We start from the raw sequence: 22,272 nt of genomic DNA, 5'->3' as shown, positions 1-22,272 counted from the left end.
TGGGTGGTCTCCCTTTTGACTGTTGACGAAGTAACGCTGTTGGTTCCGAGTTGGCAAACCAACGCTGTTTGGCTGATAAGCATGCTAAAAGTACCGTTGTCCAATTTAATGTCAGAGAAAAATATTATTGGTTACCTTTTATAAGCCATGCAACCTCAAACGAATAGGGCGCAAACCGGTTTGGTCTCGGGAGTTTGCACACGCAGATTTGCGAAATCATGACGCCCATCGAGTGCTGCTACTCCTATTCTCGCTGATTTCTCTTCGGCATACGACCAGCGGCTGGCTGTGAAGTGTGGTGGAAATAGCCTATCTATTCCACCAAAAAAAGGGTCTCCGTTACGGAAATAGCCTATCTGCTAGCGGTGCTGGAGCTGGACAAAGCACGTACGGAGTATGAATGATATAATGATTACACTGTCGGTTCGTTGGATGGTTTACGAGCTGATAAGCTCAGTTAATGCTGATTTATTATGAAAAAAAATATTATACCATAACTGATATAGCTCTGGTTGAAACCTGAGTGCTCGACGCTTCCCGGTTCACACTCGAGTGTGATCCGGCACTCTCGGTAGCTTTATTTCCTCCATCCTGTTTTCCGGTTGTGAAACAAATTACAACTACTGCCATCAAAACACCTTTTAACTACTTGCAAAAAATAGGTGGATGGATCTAGGTCTAGCGGTACATGGCTCCAGTGACACAGAGAGAACCGATATCTTCCGAAACGGCGTCAGGATGAAACGGGGATTTTGACCGACCTTGCAGTAGCAGTATAGTCAGTTTTCCAAACCGCGCAAGACTAGTCGTTAGTCGTGGGGAGGAGGTCATGACTCACGAATGCTGGCGCTGGGGCACCCAATTTCCCAGCGTCCATGTCGGGTCTACGAGGGCACGGACACCGCAGGCTGGGAGGGAGCGACGGAGGATCGTCGCACAACAAATCAGTCGGAACAACGTTTCAGCCGATGTGAACGGGACTTACTCCTTCCAGAGTCCGCCCTGGGTGCCCGCGCGATGGATCCGTCCGAGCTCTGACCCGGCAAATCTTTTCTCCCGGATGGCCGGATGCGCTCTCCAGTCGTCTCCACCCTGATCTGAATCTTTCTTTCCGTGTGCTCGTGACGGATCCCCTTTTGCTTTGGAGATTATTAAGGATACAGCAATGATGCGGCAGAGGTCTCCGTCCCACAGTGCCTGCTCTGTGCGCTCTGATGGTGACGGCGGCGTGGCCTTTTTGACAAATGGCAAGTAACCGTAATCCGTAAGAGTGTTACAGTCGTGTGTGTGCTGAGTGTTTACACTCGTAAGTACAGTCAGGGCAGGTAGAGGTAGATAACAGGTGAGGGCCGGGGTTCATGCTATCGGCCGGTTCCTTTTCTCTAAAATGTTCGCAAACATCACGCACCTCGCATGCTGTTGACCTCTGCAGACAACCTGCCACCACCCAAATTAGTTACCTGTTGGTGTCGTCTAAACTCGTGAGTCAAACTTCAGAACCACTTCGTTTGAAATCTATTTCCTCCGTTCTGTAATAAAGTTTATTCTAGCATTCGAAATTTTGTCCCAGAAATATAATGCATTCTAGATGACAAAACCAATTTTACATTAAATATTTTCCATTTATCAATCAATCACCATTAATCACGTTGATGAAAACGTATGATTAGGAAATAAAATGAGGGTACATGCGTCTTTTATATTTTATCTTAATTTATCTTAAAAATCTTAAAATACGCTCCGTTACTGTTAAGGAGAGAGGGAGTAGTCGGTAGTTTTCTGACGGACCATCAATATAATGTCGAAAGAAAAAGGTCAGAGCATTTACGATTAGTAGGCTAGCGTTAGGCTCGGTGCTCATATTTCTACAACTTTTTTACGGTGGTAGGCAATATGCTAGTACGCAAGACTGTCTCTAAGAAACTTATACAATCATTCAAATCTAAAATGGATAATAAGAGATTTAAAATCAGCCTTCAACGGAGTGAAAGATCTATTTTGGGTTGCCTGAGAGGCACAACCCAAATATGGACATCCTCTCTTCTGAAAACACATCTGTAGAAAGTATTCTCTTTTGGGTCTTGTTGTTGGAGAAGATACCGAATATGTATTGAACCTTTTATCTGTAGCGATACCCAAAGGACGAATGAGTCTTGTATTTTATGTGTTGTTATCGGAGATAGCCTAATAGAAAATAATATAAGACACGTAAGCCGATCTTGTCAATCTCAGTACTATTTAGTCTCCTGCATCATGTAGCCATTCAAGGTATGAGTGTATGTGTACAAGTGGTGGTATGGATACGTGCGAGCGTTTAGTAGTCGTCCAGGGACCAGAGTCAACTGAGAGATAATTTAGCAAGGACTCGTGGCGTCGCACCATGTCTCGTTTCGTACCAACGGCCAAACATATATATCATGCCAACTTCTTCACACGGACGGAGCGAAAAGGAAGAAACGTGCAGTTGTGCACCAATAATCTCGGTGCCCCAGGAAACGGGACGAGGACACGACGACATCGAGTGGCCACCGTCGATCCATCGGGAAACCATCACATAGCTAGCAAACATGTGGCCGGTTCGTTTCACTCACGAGGCCGAGCTGTGTGGGGCTGGCTGGGGCCCGGCGCCCTGGCGGCACGCACCCGTCCCCGTCCTCCCCCGGGAGGCAGGCAGGCTGATGGGGGAAGTTGCGTCGTGTCCCCTTGCATTGCCCGCCGAGGACGAGACCGGAGACCCTCCCGGTCCCGGCCCCGCTCGCCACCTCCTCCTGCCTGCTGCTGTGCTGCCCCGCCCCACTTGCCGCTGCCTGCCCCTGCCTCCCAATCTGCTGCTGGAGTGCTGGTGCTCGCCTGCCTGCCTGCCTCTTCCGGCCACCGTGAGTGGCTCATGCCCGCCCGACGTGACGTCCCTTTCGCACGTCCGTCCATGCATGCGGTGGTCGATCAAGCGGGCGATTTATCGCATCGGGCCACGATTTCTCCCTCTTTCTGCATGCGTCATAGACGATTACTGTGCATGTAGTATGTACGTATCAGCAGCCACGGCATTCGGCGCACGCACACGGGGAACAGGAGACGGCGGCCCAACCTGATAATAGATATTCAGCTGCCAAGTTAGGTTGCTTGAGATGCACCAAACTTTGCAAAGTAGCTTACTCCCTCCATCCCAAGACGAGTGTCGTTTTTTACTTTCAGACGTCTTATTTGACCATCCGTTTTATTTAAATTTTTTTATAAATATTATCTATTTTGTTATGACTTATTTTATTATTAGAGATATTTTAATAATGATTTATTTATTTTATAATTTACGCAAAAAAAATTGAATAAGACGAACGGTCAATAACGATGTCTGAAAGTAAAAAAAAAACATCGTTCTTTTTAAGACGGGTGGGGGGGGGGGGGGGGGGAGTAAAATTCACCAGCTACACACTACATAGGTGTCGCCTAGCTTAGAGTATAATTCTGGTGTCGCCTGAACTTTTCTTTCGTCTCACCACGCTCAAGTCCCATGAACTTACGAAGAAATATGCATGCATGGGGAGTCTAGAACAACAGCCGGCCAGTACCCTACCTACCTCGTTCTTAAGTCTTAACTTATTTCAACGCTTACGTACCTCTCGGTGTATATGTATATGAAAAGAGATCATTTTTTAAAGGACAAAACAGAGACCGATTAGTTTAATGATCGGCCGTGCAAATCCCGATCATTGCTTTGATCTGCCCGTGACTAATAAACAAATTAGGGAGGCGAGGACTAGTTTAAGACAAGAGAGCGTGCAGCCGTGCAATCAAGCCTCCACGCATAAACAACATGAGCTACCTGATGAGTACCTCTGTCTCACCATGTGCTATATTATTATTCCTTTTTTTTTTTTGCCCTACCTCCTCTGGACCGTACCCTTTTGCATTTTTTTTGGGTTTATTAGCCGGACTTTCACCTGTGTTGAAATAAGGGGAAATCTAGAAGGATGCTTAAACAAATTAAGTCCACACGAGGAATGTTAATCTATATCTATATCTGTTTATATCTATAATTATATATTAAATAAAGAACCAAAATGTTATCCTGTTTTTTTTTTTTTGTCTATCCCTCTCTAACTACTAGTACGGACTGTGGCAGTCGGATGCTCTTTATCTGCTAATCAACAGTAATTTCTGATTCTTTTTTACAGTCCTCTAATCCTAATCCACGGTGACTTCTTTTTCGTAATTTGTTTCCAACGGAAAGGTTTCCCGCGACTCCACGTTGGTTTCATTTTTTTCCTAATTTTTTTTCCAACGCCATAGTTTTCCACGATTTTATATTTGTTTTTTATGTTGTGAATTTTTCCACCAGCAAGTTTTCTTTTCCGATTGTATTTTTTATATTTTTTCTGTTTCTATATTTAGCTAGCACAATACAAATGTAACACGAAACCACTTTTCAAGCAGCGTGCGTCTAGGCCATGATATGGAGTTTGATTCTTGGACATATTAAAATATATGAAGTAATCGTTGCATCTACATCTATACATATAATATTTAAAGAGACAAAATTTCACTTCATCCTTTTTTTGTCCATCTCCCTCTCATAACTATCATGATAGTGGAAAGTTTCTTCAGTCACCCTTTTTTTACTTCCAAACTGCTCTCATGCCCTCTGTGTCTCGTATGTGATATGGACTAACGACCAATACTCATACGAGTTAGAATAACTCGCGTCTAGCGATGATAAATACGCAGTCTAATTCCAATATGTATTGGATCACGCCTTATGTATCTCGTATATGATCCGGACTCATCACCCATGCTGATACGAGTTAGAACAACTTGCATCTAGCGACGGCACGGAGTTCGATTCCCAGGGTCTGAGCCTGCCCTGTTCGTTGTTGTCACGTGACAACAATGATTTTCTCTGATTTCCTTTGCAAATTGTTGCTCACATGTGAAGTTAATCTGTGGTGTAGTAGAGGTGACATCAATGGAATGTTACGCTGAATCCGCTCCTGCCAATTTTGATTCCTATACGGAGTATGCATTAGGTTCCGTTGCAACGTAGGGACACGTTGGCTAGTAATTCTATACCTAATAATAATAAAAAGGCAAAATTTTCGCCCATTTTTTTGTCTATCGTCCCTTAACTAGCAGGTAATGAAGAGTTTTTTTTGTGTCCGGACTTATATGACTGGTGCTCATAAAATTGAATAGATGGCGTTTAGAGATGATATGCAGAGTCCGATTCTAATACGTATTAGATCACGTCCTACGTATCTATACCTTCCAATTTTTGAATCTGATTCCAATACATATTAGATCACGTCCTACATATCTATGCCTCCCAGAACTTTCATTTTATTACCCAAACCAAAATTTCTTTTCTACTTTTTTTGGTCCAGCCCAACAGTGACTCAGTCATCTATTCCATGTCTGATATTTTCCTGTCTCTATACCTTCCAATTTTTGAATCCGATTCCAATACGTATTAGATCACGTCCTACGTATCTATGCCTCTCAAAACTTTCATTTTATTACCTAAACCAAAATTTATTTTCTACTTTTTTTGGGTCCAGCCCAACAGTGACTCGGTCATCTCTTCCATGTCCGATTTTTTCCTGTCTCTATACCTTCCAATTTTTGAATCCGATTCCAATACGTATTAGATCACATCTTACGTATTTATGCCTCTCAAAACTTTCATTTTATTACCTAAATCAAAATTTCTTTTCTACCTTTTTTGGGTCCAGCCCAACAGTGACTCGGTCATCTATTCCATGTCCGATTTTTTCCTATCTCCTTTTTCTCCCCAGCATTTGTTTTTCCCGTGTCCTCTTTCCCTTTCCTTTTTCTTTCAGTCTTCCGTCCATTTCCCGTCGATTTTTGTTGCCTGCGTCCGTTCGTGATTGTCTCCTATTTCTCCCTGGTCTTCTTTTTTCCATTGGGTCTGTCCGTGGCTATTTTTTTTTGTTTTTTTTCCTTTTATGATGGATGATGAGTGTCTTTAACCCCATTTTTCTTATATAAAGAAAGATAAACATAAAAAACAAAAAAATACAGTTATTATGAATCTTTGAACCCTTAACCCTTCCTTATTCTTAATAAATAAATATTTTCACCATTAAATTATTGATATGATTTTGATTAGGAATAATTACTATTAGAACCTAAATCAACTGAGCAGCTTAATTATCATTCAATCTACTCAAAAATATATCTCCAAAATGTATTTGTAATCCTCGACGAGGGCTGCCATGTCAAAATCAAGAGAGGTCTAAAACCATCAACAGACAAATCAATTCTTGACACAATGACAACTACCTCCTTGCTAACTTTAGTCAAATATTACAAATACATTTATTATGGATCTTTAAAAAAAGTCACGGAACTCGATATCTAACTCTACGAGCACTCGGATAGTATGAAATTAAAGTTAATATCATTACGAGTACATTTTTTGTGCCTTACAACCAAAGAAAAAAAACTATTAAGATTGTATTTTTCATTAACATTAGATAGTTTTTTTTCTGTTGCAACGCATGGACATATTTGCTAGTGATAACTAATAAAAGAAAAATTCCCACGAGCACGAGGGCAAGGCAGTCAACCTCGGCGTTTCTAGACATCCGAAAATTGAACGTCAAGCACTCGCCGAGGGAGAGAACGGAATCACATGCGCCGTCGCTTGGACAAAACTTCGTCGCCGTTCAAATGGAACGTTCTGTTGGAAAATGTGCTCCGTCCGGCATGATGACGCCAAGTCCCCAAACGCATTTACTCCTACGTGACAGAGCAGTGGTTGATCGAGGAGCAGTGCAGCGAGATAGATGGGTCACAGAAAATGATGACGGTGATGATGCCAGTGCAAAGCATGCGAGCGTCCACTCATTGCCATGCACAGAAAAATGGCGACCTGGTTGGCCCATGCATCCACCAGTCCCCAGTACGTGCAGTGCAGCATCAGGTGCCTGTTTAGTTCCCTTCTATTTTACAAAAAATTTTAAGATTTTTTTGTCACATCGAATCTTTGAACGCATGCATGAAGTATGAAATATAAATAAAAAATAAAACTAATTACACAGTTTAGACGAAATTCACGAGACGAATCTTTTAAGCCTAATTAGACTATGATTGGACACTAATTATCAAATAACAATGAAAGTACTATAGTACCATTTCATCAAAAATTTCGTCAACTAAACGAGGTCCAGGTATTCAGGTTACTAGATTTCTAGCACAGCTTTATGGTAGGTCCAACGCATTAGCGCGACGGAAAGGCGGGCGGTGCTCAGAGATTCACGTCGCGTCAAGCAATGATCGATGCCGGCCCGCGCATGAGATCTGAAACTGTTGAAACATTTTGCTGTTGTTATGCTGTAGCCATTGGTGATTGCCTGATGGCGCAGCAGTTCTTGTTTATTTATATATCGACGCAGCTGCTCCAGCAGGTACTCACGGTCTTCTGATGAGTACTCTAGAGATGCATGCTTACTCATTGGCCCACTGCGGTGTGTGCAGGTAAGCAAGACCATAAAACTGTTTTTAAACAGTTTCAGAGTGTTTATTTTGAACTAGTACTGCCTGCAGGAGTATTTGAGATGCACGACGTATGAATCAGTTTAGCGCAGTGGGAAAGGTGCGAGGAGATTGGATCAGTCAAGTAACTGATGTCCTCTCTATCTCCTCTTGATATCTGAATACTACTACTACTACCGTTGGTGACTGCCTGATATGACGCTGCACTAAATCCATCTACTCCCTCGGTTTCAAATTGAGTCATTATGTCTTTTTTAGATACATATAATGATTATCTAGGTGCGTAGCAAAAGTTACGAACCAAGAAAGGCCAAAGCAATTTACAATTTGAAACGAAGGGAGTAACAAATAGTCCTAGCTAGACTAGACTGATGATTACTGGACGTGCACGTCAAGTGTTATGCCTTATAATGGTTCAGTGTGTTCAGTAACCATCTGAGGCAGTGATGGAATCCGGGGAAAGAGAGAGAAAAAAAAATTCCTTTGCCTAAAGCAAGCAAATATAGGAGTAGTAAACAAATGAAATAGGCACCCATATTCAAGTTGAAAATGATTCAAACCTGATGGTAAGGGTGTACACTCGCACTTGCTTAGCTATGCTCGGTTCGTTGCAGTATCAAAATTCAGAAGAGAGAATTTGATGTTTATTGGTATTCTTTGCACACAAATTGGACTAGTGGAGGTTCATGACTTTTGTTGGGAGCTCTGAGAACGAGGAATCTGGGTGTCGTACGCATGCCGACGGGGATATGACTGGAATAGGTGTTCCCCCATGATCAGGTAAGATTAAAAGCGTGCCATATATTTCTACGAATCAGTAATCATGCGTGTCCATTCAGTGTACCTAGACTGGATGATCTGATGAAAGCTGGTTTACTAGGTTGAATTATTGACGGGACCCTTTTGTAGCAGTCGCATGGAAACTGTTGAAGCTGCAATTTAGGCTCAAGATTTTCGGCAAGTTGCAGAATTGTCTACTCATTGCCTACTGTACTGGTAGTATTACCTTTCATCATAAATGGAACAGTACTGCCTGTCGGTGGCATTGTCTGACGGATTCAACTTCCAGGAAAAGCTAGTACCCCTTTTTTTTCCCCCAGTGGACTGCCCAATAATTTCGTTGCATAGCTGCTGGACTAGTCAGTCAGGTGATTCCCGCACCGCACACGCCGACCTGTCGTGGAGGGAAAAGCGTCTCCCGGCATTCCTAATTCCATGTAGGATTGACAGCAACTGAGACGTGAGACCTCCTTCCAGGAAACAGGGCAAGCAGCAGCCATGTGATGTGAGGTCAGGTCAATTCGCTCGGGCCCCGGGGGAAGGGAAAGGCGCTGCCGGTGCCCTCGCGGCGAGGGCTTGACTCTCTTGCCGGACTCCAGCCGCTCCCGTGGTTCGTTCGTCCGTGCCGCGTCGGCGACTCGCTCGATGACCTGTCGCGTCGGAGTAGTACAGTGCCTACAAGGGCTTGGTCGTTGCGGAGGGTGCTTTTCCGTGCTGGACTATCCATTTCCCCGCGGCGTCGTTGCTGCCCGTGACCAGCGTTACTGGCTGCAGAATTGCAGGTGCATATCTGATGGAGGGTTTTTCTATAAAAATACATGTGAATTTGAATTGTAAATATGATGTGCATATTTTTTTGAGCAAAAAAATATGATATGACAGAAATATAAATGCCTGGATTTTTCTGTGGAATAGATTTCTGTCTACAAATTTGAACGCAGAGGCCCAAACTAACGAGATGGACCAAGAGGCCTGCCATGAATACAAGGTCCACGCCGGCGATATAGACTTACTCAAGTAGAAATGCTGGGCCGTGCTACGAACTCGATCTGGCTGGCTACTTTATTTGTTTATGGGCCGCACTGCAGGCAGAGTCCTGTACTCCTATGTTCTTGGCCCATCTGTTCTAAAAAAAATGTTCTTGGCCCATCGAATGCCGATTTGGTCGAATAGGCAGCAGTCTCAGCGCCGAGTCACTGGCTTTATCATTAATCAAGCGGTTCAAAGACAGTTCTTGGAAAAATACAACTACCAATATAAGACTGGAATAATTAACTCAACGCAGGATTTGAGGCACGAGAGTCTAAACAGCAGGGTTCCACGACATTTACAGTCTCCGGGCCACAAAACCCCATTCGCTTGGCTTATAAATCGTACTTTTTTAGCCAATAAATAGTATTTTTCTCTCACAACAAATCAGTCAATAGTACTTTCAGCCATAGCTTATCGCCAAGCGAATAGGGCAAAGAAGCAGCGCTGCACTTGCAGGAAGCCAGGAACGGCTATTATTATCACTATCACTATTACTATTATTCAACACCAGGACTGCCCCGAACAACTACACAATGACGCTCCAACGAATGTGCAACAAATCTGGTATACGAACGGCACCATCAGAACTTGAATTCAGTTCATGACAGGCCCATGACCTTCCCGGTGGCAGTGTCGACGTCGATCTCGTAGAAGCAGGGCCTTGTGGGAAGGCCAGGCATCGTGCTCATGGTGCCGACGAGCGGGTAGATGAACCCAGCTCCGATGCTGGCCCTCACATCTCTTATTGGCAGAACAAAGCCGGTCGGGGCGCCCTTCATGGATGGGACGTGTGAGAATGAGTATTGGGTCTTCGCCATGCAGATGGGGAGGTTGGAGAACCCTTGCTTGGTGTACATCTCAATCTGCTTCTCAGCCTGTTGGGAGGTCAAGAAAAGTCAGCAGAGTGAAGCCACGTTCAATTCTTTGTGCACTGTGCATATAATCTTTCTACTAGACGCAGAAAGTATTGGGGAAAATTTTGTACAAGAGTTCTAGTTTTGTTTCAGATTATGCTTTCCTGGAATGTAACTCAGCCACTCAGGTGATCATTGACATGATTCAAATCATAAACTAGGTGTCTGCTAAGCATAGCTCGTGATTGTTTTATGTTATAGGTGATGATGATGCAATGAGGACCAAAAAGATTAAACACACACCATGGTTACAAGAAAATACCTGTTCAGAGTATTCAACACCACTTGCACCATAGAACTTGGCAATTGACTCAATCTTCTCCTTTATGCTAGATTCCAAAGGATACAAAAATTTCAGAGGTTCTGCCTGGCTTTCACATGCTCGTTGAACAGCAAGTCCAAGCTCGACCTGAAAATAAGTTAAATGGTATTAATAGGATCAGGTTAAATTATTACAATCATGTTATTCACACTATTCTTGTTCTAGCACTGAAGAAATAAATAAAGAGTTCATGTGAGAAAAAAAAAATCAAATAACATTCTAGGCAACAGTGAACTAGATGGGATAATTAAAACAAATACAGTAACATAATGATTCTCTCCGTTTCAAATTATATAAGATGTTTTGGCTTTTCTTGTCTAGAGACATTGATTTTACTATGCACCTAGACATAGTGTATATCTAAGTGCACAGCAAAAGCTATGCATATAAAAAAGCCAAAATGTCTTATAATTTGGATCGGAGGGTATCAACCCCATAACAGATTATGAGCTTAAGTTTTCCTACTAACCTATAATTGACCAAATTAAAAAACTTGATAGGAAAGAGAACTAACCGCTCCTTTACCACCATGGGCATGGTGTGTGCAGATGACAGCGTCAAAAGCACCAGCAGCCATAGCTGCACTACGCACTGCATTCATTTCTGCTTCAGTATCTGATGCAAATTTGTTGATTGCAACTACAACATTAACTCCATAACTCCCTGTGTTTGATATATGTTTAGCAAGATTTACACATCCAGCTTCAACAAGGGCCACATTTTCGCTCACATATGCATGATCCAGAGGCTTTCCAGCCACCACCTCAGGCCCCCCTCCATGCATTTTAAGAGCTCTAATTGTGGCCACAATAATAGCACACTGCGGCACCAATCCACTATACCTACATTTGATGTCCATGAACTTCTCAGTTCCAATATCAGCACCAAAACCTGCCTCAGTAACAACAAAGCCACCCTTCCCAACCAACTTCAAAGCAATCTTATCAGCAACAATTGAAGAGTTTCCATGAGCAATGTTAGCAAACGGCCCAGCATGTACTAAAACTGGTGTGCCTTCAAGAGTTTGCATGAGGGTGGGATGAATAGCATCTTTCATTAGGACAGTTAAAGCACCTCCAACACCAAGATCGTCAGCAGTTATCGGCTCACCTGACTTGCTGTTCCCTATCACCATTCTTCCAAGCCTTTCTCTCATATCAGCGAGGGAAGTTGTAAGAGCTAATACAGCCATTATCTCACTAGCTACTGATATGTCAAAGCCTGTTTCTCTCACCATACCTTTTTCTTCGGGGCCCTGTCCAATAGTGATTTTTCTCAGGAAACGATCATTGACATCCATCACCCGTCTCCATGTAATGGACTCAGGGTCGATATCAAGCCTTGCAAAACGCCTGATTTCATCTGGTGTAAGCTCATTGGGGTCTGTCTTTGAAATGCCCAGCTTTGTCAGACGTCTGAGCATTACGTCAGCAAAGTGCCTCTTGCCTTCCTTGTTTGCAGGACACAATCTGTTGAACAGTCCTTTATCTGACTGAGAATTTTCATGGAAGATCCTTGTATCAATAGCAGCAGCAAGAAGATTGTTTGCGGCCGTAATTGCATGGATATCACCTGTCAGATGAAGATTGAACTCATCCATGGGTATAACTTGGCTGTAGCCACCTCCAGCTGCACCTCCCTTGATTCCAAAGGTAGGCCCTTGTGATGGTTGACGGAGGCAAGTGACAACCTATAATAAAAACAATACATTAATACATGAAACAACTTTCGCATGGTCTGAAGCAGATACTTACAAGACAGTCTGAAGTTATTTTATCACACATATGATTGTCTTTTAATACTAGAAGTATAATGGAAACACAAAAGAAAGTTGCAGCTTATCAGTTGCATGAAATGTAAATAAAGGACTCAAAGGTTTACACAAGACAGATAATCAACCAAACAGTATTTATTATATACTTATTGCTTACTCCCTCTGTCACAAAAAGAGTGCACTCCTCGTTTTCAAAAAAGACAAACAATTTCAAGTTTGGCTAAATCTATACAAAAAAATACTAACATTTATGATACCGAATAAGTGCCATTAGATTAATCATGGAATATATTTTCATAGTAAACCTATTTGGAGACATAAGTGTTTATACTATTTTCTTTAAACTTAGTCAAACTTAAGAAAATTTGATTTAGCCCCAAACTAGAAGTGCATTCTTTTTGGGAAGGAGGGAGTACAAATGATAGATAATACAAAGAAAATGATTTTTTGAAGATACAGATTTTCTTGAAGGATTCAACACTTCGAATAGGTTCGGAGAAAGTCAGTGAATATGACTCATGCAAGCAAATACATATACATAAAGATGTAGTTATACTATATAAGCTCTGGAAATTTTTACAGCCCCATGAAGTACAGAGAACTTAGAAGAGCATTTTTAATTAATATTTTCTCCGAAAGTGCCTGTACTGATCTTGATGCAACTTGATGCCATATTCCATTGATAAATTTCAAAGAGTAACTAAATCCTATCCGGATCAAGACCAATAGATTGTTCCAATTGTTTCTACGAAGCATGCCCAATGAAATCATACGATTTGCATAACATCAATCTTACTGAATGCTACTCCATCCTGATTGCAACAGAGAAATAGGTAACCTAGTACTAGCATAACCAATGTAAAGGCAAAAATCACTACACAAGTGGCAGCAAACAAGATTGTATTCTACAATCAGTCCAGAATTGCATCAAACAGTTTCAGTTTCTTACAAGACCCACAGATCAAAACAGGTCATCAGACCTCAAGGCCGAATTTATTGACTGAGGGCGCAGGGCGGCACTGGGACAGCAATTCCAGTACTGGTTGCAAATTCGCTCCGATAATAAAATGCTAATCCTCTCATCGGTGAACGGACTGTGTCAAGCAAAATTAGCAGTAAGCATCTCACCTTTTTATCAAGGAAAGCGCCGAGAGCCTGACACAGCCCGACGGTGGTGGTTGACTTGCCCTCCCCGAGGGGCGTCGGCGTGATACCGCCCACCACGACGTAATACCCATCCTGCTGCGCCTTGAGCTCATCAAGAACCGCCAGCAAGACCTGCGAACATGAGAGGAAGGTCGCTCAAGATCAGACCGAACCGCACCTGGCCGCTAGGGACCAATCAGGACGTACCTTGGCCTTGTACTTGCCGTAGAGGTCGTAGTGCTCGGGCCGGACCCCGAGCTCCGCGGCGATATCGGCGATCGGGAGCGGCTCGACGGAGTTGGCGATGTCGATGTCCGCCGGCACCGGCGAGGCCACGTCCAGCCTCCGGATCGTCGGGCTCGGCATCTCCGGCAGCAGCGTCGGCGGCGGCAGCGTGGGCGTTGGCGGCGCGACGACGGCGCTGCTGGATCTCGCGACGACGGAGTCGCGGCCGAGTGCGGTGGGCCGCTGCAGCGAGTGGTGGTGGTGATGGTGATGGTCGTGGACTGATGAGGCTCGTGCAGGCGATGCGATTGGACGGGAGAGCCTCCGGCTGGCGCGATTGTTTATTGATGATGACTCCGGCCTCCTCGCCGCCCCCGCGTCAGGACGACGACGCCATAGGATAATGGAAGATAAAGTTTTGGGATAATTGGTTGGTGGGGCACGCAGATCCATGTCACTGCTTCCCAACCCCAATAGTGGATCAAGATTCCGCTATCTTTCTCCGCAAAATATAACTAGTTTAAGGGGGGAAAAAAGAACGCGAAAGCTTAATACCGCGCTTAATCCGAAAAAATCGGGGTTTTTTTTTTCTTCAGAAATCTCAACCCCAGAACAATCCGGTGCTGCGAGCCTGCGATGCGTAACAATGTGCAGCATCCGAAAACGTCGGGGTTTTTCAGATTTTGGTAGTAAGTGACTGTTTAGTTTATAAAAATTTTCTAAAAAATGCTACAGTAACTATCACATCGAATCTTACGATACGTGTACAGAGCATTAAATGTAGACGAAAAAAAAACTAATTACACAGTTTGGTTGGAAATTACGAGACGAACATTTTAAACCTAATTAGTCCATAATTAAACAATAATTATCAAATAAAAACGAAAGTGCTACATTAGCCAAATACTCAAAATTCGCGAACTAAACGTAGCCTAAAAGAGAGTGTTTTTGCCTTGGGCTGGTGCTCCTCTTATCGCGGGACGGGATGGATGGAAGAAGGATCGCAAATTCGCAATGTAGATAAGGTTTTCTTGCGGAGCTGTGGAAGTGATGAACTCACGATATCGTTGCATCGTGAGGGGTTTGGAACGAGCCAAGTCGGTAAGGATTCATAGGTGGCTTTTGCTTGTTCTCATTGCATCAGTTCACGAGCATTCCGCGTGAAATTCAGTAGGCGCGTCCGGCAGATTAACAAACTTGTGTTTCTCCGTGCAGAGGAATCTTTTTCTTCGAAGCAAAAAAACCTTTTTTAATCTGGCCTTTTGCTGGCGATGCAAACTGAAAAATATTAGGTAAACCCTTCCAAAAACCATACTGAGAGGTTTTCAAAAATTATGAAACGATGTACATCTATAGTTTATCCATACATGTATGTTGTAGCAAAAGTTGAGAGGCAAACTTATTACGTAAAAATCCATACAAAATAACAAATTTTAGGTGAAGTACACTGAAAGACAATACACGTGAAATTTACTATTTCCATGAGTTTTTTTTCTAGATTGATTTTGTTTCTCAACTTTTGCTATAGCACAAATGTATGGATGAACTAGGGATATACATCGTTTCATAATTTTTAGAAACCTCTAAGCATGATTTTTTGAAGAGTTTTCACTGTTGCAGCGAGAGCGTGGTTTGCACATTTTCCCGTGCAAACATACGGCGGCTTGGCTCCATCTGCATAGCACAGGGCATCGGCTGTTTGCTGCTGGAGGCCTGTGTTGGCAAGCGGTTAAACAATGGGCGCTGCTGTTAGATTTTGTGTGGATTAATAATTAGCTCCGTCATTAGCTAGTTTAGCCCAATCGATGAAATGGTTATTAGTTAGATATTCAACTAACAATTAACTAAACGCGTTTGAATCAAAGTAGCTAATTATTAACAACTAACTATTAACTTTATAGATCCAAACAAGATCTTAGGCCGTAACTTTTGCTAGATCCTGTTTGGATCCATTAGCTGTTGATGGTTAATTACCTCATTGTTCACAGCTAATATTAGCTGCTATTAGCTAGTTTGGTTCAACTAGTGAATAGTTATTAGTTGGGGTATCCAACATACACCTAGCTCAACTATTAGCGACCTATTTGAATATATCCAAGGAACTAATTATTAGTAGCTAACTATTAGCTCTATGGATCAAACATGGCCTAAATACTTCTTCCGTTCCAAACTATAAGGCGTTTTGTTTTTTTCTAGATTCATTGATTTTACTATATATTTAGACATAGTGTATATCAAGTGCATAGCAAAATTTAGATATCTAGAAAAACCAAACCGCTTTATAATTTAGAATGGTGGGAATAGTATTTTATAAAAAAAACATTCTATGTTGATTCTGTAAAAATATTCTTTTAAATAAACTATGAAGTTGGAAAAAAACTAACCTTTTCAATTTATTTCTCGCACAATATCACGTGTATTTTATCTTAAAAATCAAAATAATCATTTTTAGTCACAAAATCAATTCTCTTGGCCCCGTTTAGACCCTTGGAATTGAATTCATTTTAATAATCATAATTTAGACACATATTAATTAAGCTAATATGGTTGCATATGAATTATATTCGTATATTATTGTTGGTTATACTAGAGAGATATTTATGTGTTGTATTTCTACCGAAAAAGAGTGAGTTGAAGAAAGTGCTTAGAGAATCTGAAACGGAAGAAACCATATCGATTAGACTCTTATTATTCATGTCGTGATGAACCTTAAAACGGCACGTCAACTATCACCCCTAGTGGTGTCCAGGAGGACGACGATTATCTAAAGGGTCATGATTATCCTATTAGTTGGGAAATGTCAATGAAATCAAGGAATAATAGGATCCCTCAACACGGAATGATTTCCACGTTCCTGAGGCCATCTGCCATTATTTGGACACGATTTTAGACACTGTTCTTCCACGACACTGTTTACTCACTTTTTTGTGGTAGCCATTTTTCTGCCGCTCCCCATCTCTACTGACGCGGCAACAGCGTGCCCACCCATGCAATACTAAAAGTGGAAATTTTCCTAGGTTTATTAGGAGAGCAGCAAATTTGCAGAAACAATTTTTTGAAGTGTCAATAATTCAATCTTCTTGGTTTAGGGGGAGCAGGGAGTGCTCTAGTTTAATTGTTCTTTTTTTTAAAAAAAACAAGCTCAAATATTGCTTAAGGCATCTGGCTAGTCGTTAACTATTGTTTCTCGTTCCTAGTAAATAATGATATTAGTTAAATGTATGTGAAGCATTTGCTACTCTTATAAGTGAAACCTCTTATATGGCTAGGCATCGTCTGGTGAGCACCTGTGCTTGTGGTGAACTGAAGAAAGTTTGTGAAGGCCCGGATATTGTCTTCGCAAGGAAAGAGAACAAGATAATGGATCAAGGAAAGAGGTTGAAGGAGACTAGCTTATGCTAGACCCTTGGCTCTTGGAGCTTCCTCAACGGAGACTTAGTGAAAGCGACAGTTTGGTTTTGGTAATTGAGTGACAACTAGTGGACTAACCTTTTTGTCTTAAGTGTTGATTAAGCTAAGTGATGTCCACACCAAGAGGTTGAGCAAGATGACATCCATGGTGAAGACAGTGTAGGCCACAAGTTGATCATCAACTGCCCAACATTGGAAGAAGAAGATAGGAGCAAGCCCGAAGGTAAAGGTATACATGATAGGGGTTTGTTTTTGCCAGCCAATATGCAATAGAGTGTGTGGCCAGGTTTAGGATAGACAACCATACTATTAAGAAGGAAATCTAATGCAAAACAATTATCTAAGTGCCACTAGGTGTGAACTAACTTTGCATATGCATTGGACCTAGTGACGTGGAGAGATGCAAGTGAAAAATATTTTTGAAAAGCTAACTCAGTGCCTAAGGTGAAGATGCTCATGTTGGAACATATTGCAGTTAGTGAATTTGAGACGCTTGTGAAGAATAGGACTTAGTGTAGGGTTTCTGCACTCGCCGAATTTATCTAGTGGCCCCGAGGGGGAGTCACCGGAGAATGCGCTACAGAGGTGGGTGCATAGTACACTTAGCAAAGGCTAGGGTTTGTTACCGGATTTATCCGATGGTACCCACTAACAGGGCACTAGAGTAAGCGTTGGCACTATTCACTTACCGGAGTACGAGCTGAATAGAAATAGAATTTCGGTGCTCCTCACCGGAGTGTAGATATCTCCACATCAATCAACTCCACAGTACTTGACTCTAATTCCTGCAACACAAGAAAAAAAGGTGAAATGAAGCTAAGACATGTATTGTAATACACTCAAATTAGCTAGCTAGGTCATTAATTGACCAAATTTAATAGCCTGTGTGCCAAGTAGCCATCTCAGATGAGGGTGCGATGTAATGTATGACAGAACCCACAATGATCATTGCCAAAAGGCTGCATTGCAATCGAATTGGCCTCATTTACAATGATCATGAAATTCCAAGAAGGTTGATATTTCTTGTTCCTTTTCTTGTACTTCTCGAAGACTATATGTGACAAATAATAGAGTGAATATAATTGGATCAAAGTTAATAGGAATCCTATATTTTGTGTAGTGATTAGTTTGTCTTACTTGTTCAACATGTCTATGAAGGGTTGGTATGTTTTCATTCTCTCCTTCTCGAGTAAAAAATGGTGAGAACACATTTCTCTAGGTTGATGTCAAGGACAAAATTCCTACTGCATTTACAACGCACGATGCAAATTAGGTCGAACCTTGACATATGTAATGAAAATAGTGACAAATTAGGGACACACATACATGTAGTTGTAGGTCAGAAGTATGGATGATTTGTCTTGTTAGGCAAGCAAGCCCTTTGTCAATTGATCTATGGTGCTAATGTCCTATATTGTCTTCTCATTATACATATCTGGGTTCAAAAAGCCTATGTAACGAAACTGCATGAGCACGCCTCCATCCTACAAAATAGTGTAGTTTGACATTCAGCTCAGTGGTATAAGATTCATATAGTAACGAAACTTATATGGTCCATAAGCTCTTGATATGCATGCCGAGGGAGAATTTTTGGTAAAATTGATACAATGCCACAAACTTGACTCATGATACACCTTCCGCCGTGTGAAAATGTTTATCCTTATATCAGCCCCGATCATGACACTCCTTTGTTGTGTTGTACCAATCATGCAACTATCGTATTTTCGGTTGTAATCTTGGGACTTGTTTGGGAGCCACAACATCAGACCCCTGTTTAAACTGCCATACACGCGGTGCCACCTCTCTATCCTGCCCACACTGAAAAATTGCAAGGTCTTCCTCTGTCATGTTGTTTTCTTACAAAAATTGGGACCAAGCACTCATTTCTTTATTCATAGACTCACCAGAATGCATGACTTTTAGCCCATTTTGGTTGCATCCTTCTTAGATGATTGAGTTCTACAGCAAGTAGATATCTTGGGTGCTGCCGGTGTTTGGGGACTTAGCTTCTTGTGAGGTGATAGAGGAGTTGCTTCCCTTACAGGTGGGGCCCTATTGCCGCCATTTTGTTTCCTTCGCTGTTTCATTCTTGGTTTCTTGGATGCTATCCCACACGAGTCCACGAACTGTATCCCATGAAGCTTTCTTAGGAAAGTTCTCCCCATGCTCCCCATGCTTATTTCAAACCTTATAGTTTTTCATGAAACCCCTATGCAGTAGATGAAAACATATCTGTCGATGTTCACCGCCAGCTCAGAAGGCCACTAACCACGTCTATCTTCAAACCGGTGGTGGAAAGAACTTCAAACCGGTGGTGAAACTTCTTTCCGTTAGTTTGTAAGTGTGTGATGTAGTGTCCGAAAACAGGTGGTGGAAATAGTTTTCACCGTCGGGTCGATGTATGGTCTGGCGGTGATAATCACAATGATTTTCAATGATTTTTACCGCCAGACCATATACCACCAACCCAATGGCAAAAACAATTTTCACTGCCGGCTTTTTGGCTCACTGTGCCCAGCCAGCCTTTGAACTAGCGGTAAAAATTACCACCTCCGATTCTCACAAAACCGGCGGTGAAATTGCCAGCACTAAAAATGTATTCTGTAGTTATGTTGTCTAAATTTCTGTTAAACATCTATGTACCTCGCTATGTGATGGCTGCACAGACATGGTTACTTGTTGAGTGACGTTGCTTGTTGATCCATTTTATTTTGTTGGTTCCTATAACACCTGGTTTTAAGGACAAAACCAGATACACATCAAATGTGAGCCTAGAAAGTCAAATCACATATATGGCTACAAATAAGGGTAATATCAAAAGACAATGCTTATATAATATATCGCATTAGTACAAAGAATAAAACCTTAGACACAAACAGTGGGAAGACAACTCTGTTCTTCAGACGAAGACTTCAAATCCACAGGGACAACTGACTAGTTGATCACAAGCCTAACTTCTTTAAACTCGAGCAATCTGGTACCCATCCAGGATTTTTATCCAAACAAAATGTAAAGGCAAGTGTAAGTATATGTCGTACTCAGCAATATAACATGGGGTCGTGAAGCTTAAAAGGTTGACACTGGTTTTTTAACGTCTAAAAAAAATGCAACTGCCATAATTAATAAACCATAATAAGCCCATGCCAATTACTTAAGCTGACGTCAAGTGTATACTCAATTTGGACCTTTATAAATGCATCGGAGTATAATATCCACCTTCATTTAAACTAAATAATCATTTCTTTGGATGCATGCATACGTGATTTTGACAAGTGCTAGATAATAGCTCTGTAGCCTAGGTAGTAGGTACGTAATGATCAGCTGGTGTAAAGTATAGTGCATGCATGTATATCCGTGGTTCCTTGTAAATTGCCGTACGTGCACTGGACATTGGACAAGGGAGAGCTGGTACCTGGTACTGTAGTCAGCGCTAAATATCAGACCAAGGCGGGAAGAAAAAAAAAGAAAAACTAGTAAAATAAATCAGTTTTTAAATCATATCGTAGGATTCTACACTATTCTCGTGCACATTTGGAAAAATATTTACGAATAGACCCCTAGTGGTTACGTTTATGGATCCTGAACTCGGCGTCATGGCTTTTGGCGCTGAGGAAACTACGTCTCGGCGCCATGGCTAATGGCACCGAGGTCTTGGCGAGGCGTTGGATGTGGCGGTGACCTGACGCCAAGTTCGACGCTGTAGATCTTGACGTCGAGCTGTTACCTTATAAGCTCTTGATGTTTGAAATAAAACAAGTATAATTGTTTCGAGGAAACATGCAACAATGTTATTGCAGTTCAGTTGGTTAGGACATGTGTGACTTAGCTCAAAGGCTTGGATTCAAACCCTAACGTTGAATTTTTTTTGCTACATTTTATAATAAATAGAAAAATTATTGCGTCGCCCTCTATCCCGACCGCTGGCCACTACCAATCCATCCAAGGAGGAGACGCACGGGTGCAGCAGGCTTTACGACAAGCAGTCTCACCTCTGGGTTTTTTTGCCTGTCTTCTTTCCACCACCCGTCTCTTTCGAGCACAACAGCGACACCGGCCCATCCAAATACAGTCTTGCACACTTCCATCATTGGCTATTATACTTAGCGGTGTTTGGATGGACTGACTAAAATTTAGGAGATATTATAGTGAGGGTGTTGCATGAAGTGTTCGGAATACTCATAAAAAAATAAATTATAGAATCTATCAGTACTCCACGAGAAGAATTTATTAAGTCTAATTAATCTATCATTAGCACATATTTACTGTAGCACCACAATGTCAAATCATGGTTTAATTAGGCTTAAAAGATTCGTCTCGCAAATTAGTCAGCAAACTGTACAATTAGTTTCGTAGTTAGTTTATATTCAATACTCCATACATATATCAAACATCCGATAAGAGAGCGGCTAAAAGTTGAAGAGAGGAAACCAAACACCCTCTTTAAACTTGCAAACGGCGTGGCGGCGGGCAGCCCGTCCCGCGTCCGCAAGCGCCGCATCGTCGTTCGCGGGCCTCTGCGGCGGCCCGTTTTCAGCCACGTACGCATGCGGCGTTTGTCGCGGCGGCCGCAATTCCGTTTGTCGCTGCTGCCTTGCATGGAAACGAGAATAGTGACTGGTTGTGTACGTGTGTATTCATTTTCTTATTTACTTCACAAATACAGGCGTCAACTAATACAGTAGTTGACAACTAAAATTTGTTCGGATGCGTATAGTTACTTGATTTGGTTAAGCAGACGCATGTGATCACCTGATTTGGTTGCACCTTTATGGCAACAAGGGATATCTCTGATGGGGAAATCAAGGGCCAACATTGCGTCGAGATGGATCAACAACACGAAGTGGAACGACACATGCGGCTTGAGCAAGAGCGTCGCGTTAGGCTGGATCAAATCCGTAAGGACAATAATGAGGTTCGGCTACAAAGGAGGCGAGAGCAGTTAGGGAGTAAATGAGGCAGCCATCAAGCGTAAGGAGGAAGAGCGGGCCTCTTTGATACGGCTCCGAGGGCTCCCTGCACTGTTCATAGTACTGTAGCGTGTTAGAACCGGAGCCGGTGAAGCCAGAAATTCGAGCTTCACCGGTTCCATGAACAGTCGCGCACGCCACAGTGAGGAGCGAAAAGGTGGAAAAGAGAAAACCGGCTCTAATGTACAG

At 42.3% G+C, this 22,272-nt stretch overlaps 1 protein-coding gene across 1 annotated transcript; it reads right to left on the bottom strand.

Annotated features, from left to right (window-relative positions):
- Positions 1-9,523: 9,523 nt before the first annotated feature.
- On the bottom strand, positions 9,524-14,173 carry LOC136551885 (formate--tetrahydrofolate ligase). Its single transcript, XM_066543419.1, has 5 exons — positions 13,688-14,173; positions 13,463-13,612; positions 11,075-12,250; positions 10,501-10,647; positions 9,524-10,199 (listed from the first exon to the last, which is right to left on the bottom strand). The coding sequence occupies exons 1-5, from the start codon at positions 14,156-14,158 to the stop codon at positions 9,924-9,926; spliced, it is 2,220 nt and encodes a 739-aa protein (XP_066399516.1). The 5' UTR covers positions 14,159-14,173; the 3' UTR covers positions 9,524-9,923.
- Positions 14,174-22,272: the final 8,099 nt, after the last annotated feature.

The sequence above is a fragment of the Miscanthus floridulus genome, chromosome 4 (assembly GCF_019320115.1).
Source record: "Miscanthus floridulus cultivar M001 chromosome 4, ASM1932011v1, whole genome shotgun sequence".
NCBI classification, from domain to species: domain Eukaryota; kingdom Viridiplantae; phylum Streptophyta; class Magnoliopsida; order Poales; family Poaceae; genus Miscanthus; species Miscanthus floridulus.
This window is presented reverse-complemented; position numbering and strand designations above follow the sequence as displayed.

Excerpts from the sequence above, each read along its gene's own strand:
- LOC136551885 (XM_066543419.1), bottom strand. The coding sequence starts at position 14,158 with ATGGATCTGCGTGCCCCACCAACCAATTATCCCAAAACTTTATCTTCC. Across the intron at positions 10,648-11,074 it reads CCCATGGTGGTAAAGGAGCG|GTCGAGCTTGGACTTGCTGT; the intron begins GTTAGTTCTCTT and ends ACTTATTTTCAG. Across the intron at positions 10,200-10,500 it reads GTGTTGAATACTCTGAACAG|GCTGAGAAGCAGATTGAGAT; the intron begins GTATTTTCTTGT and ends ACCTCCCAACAG.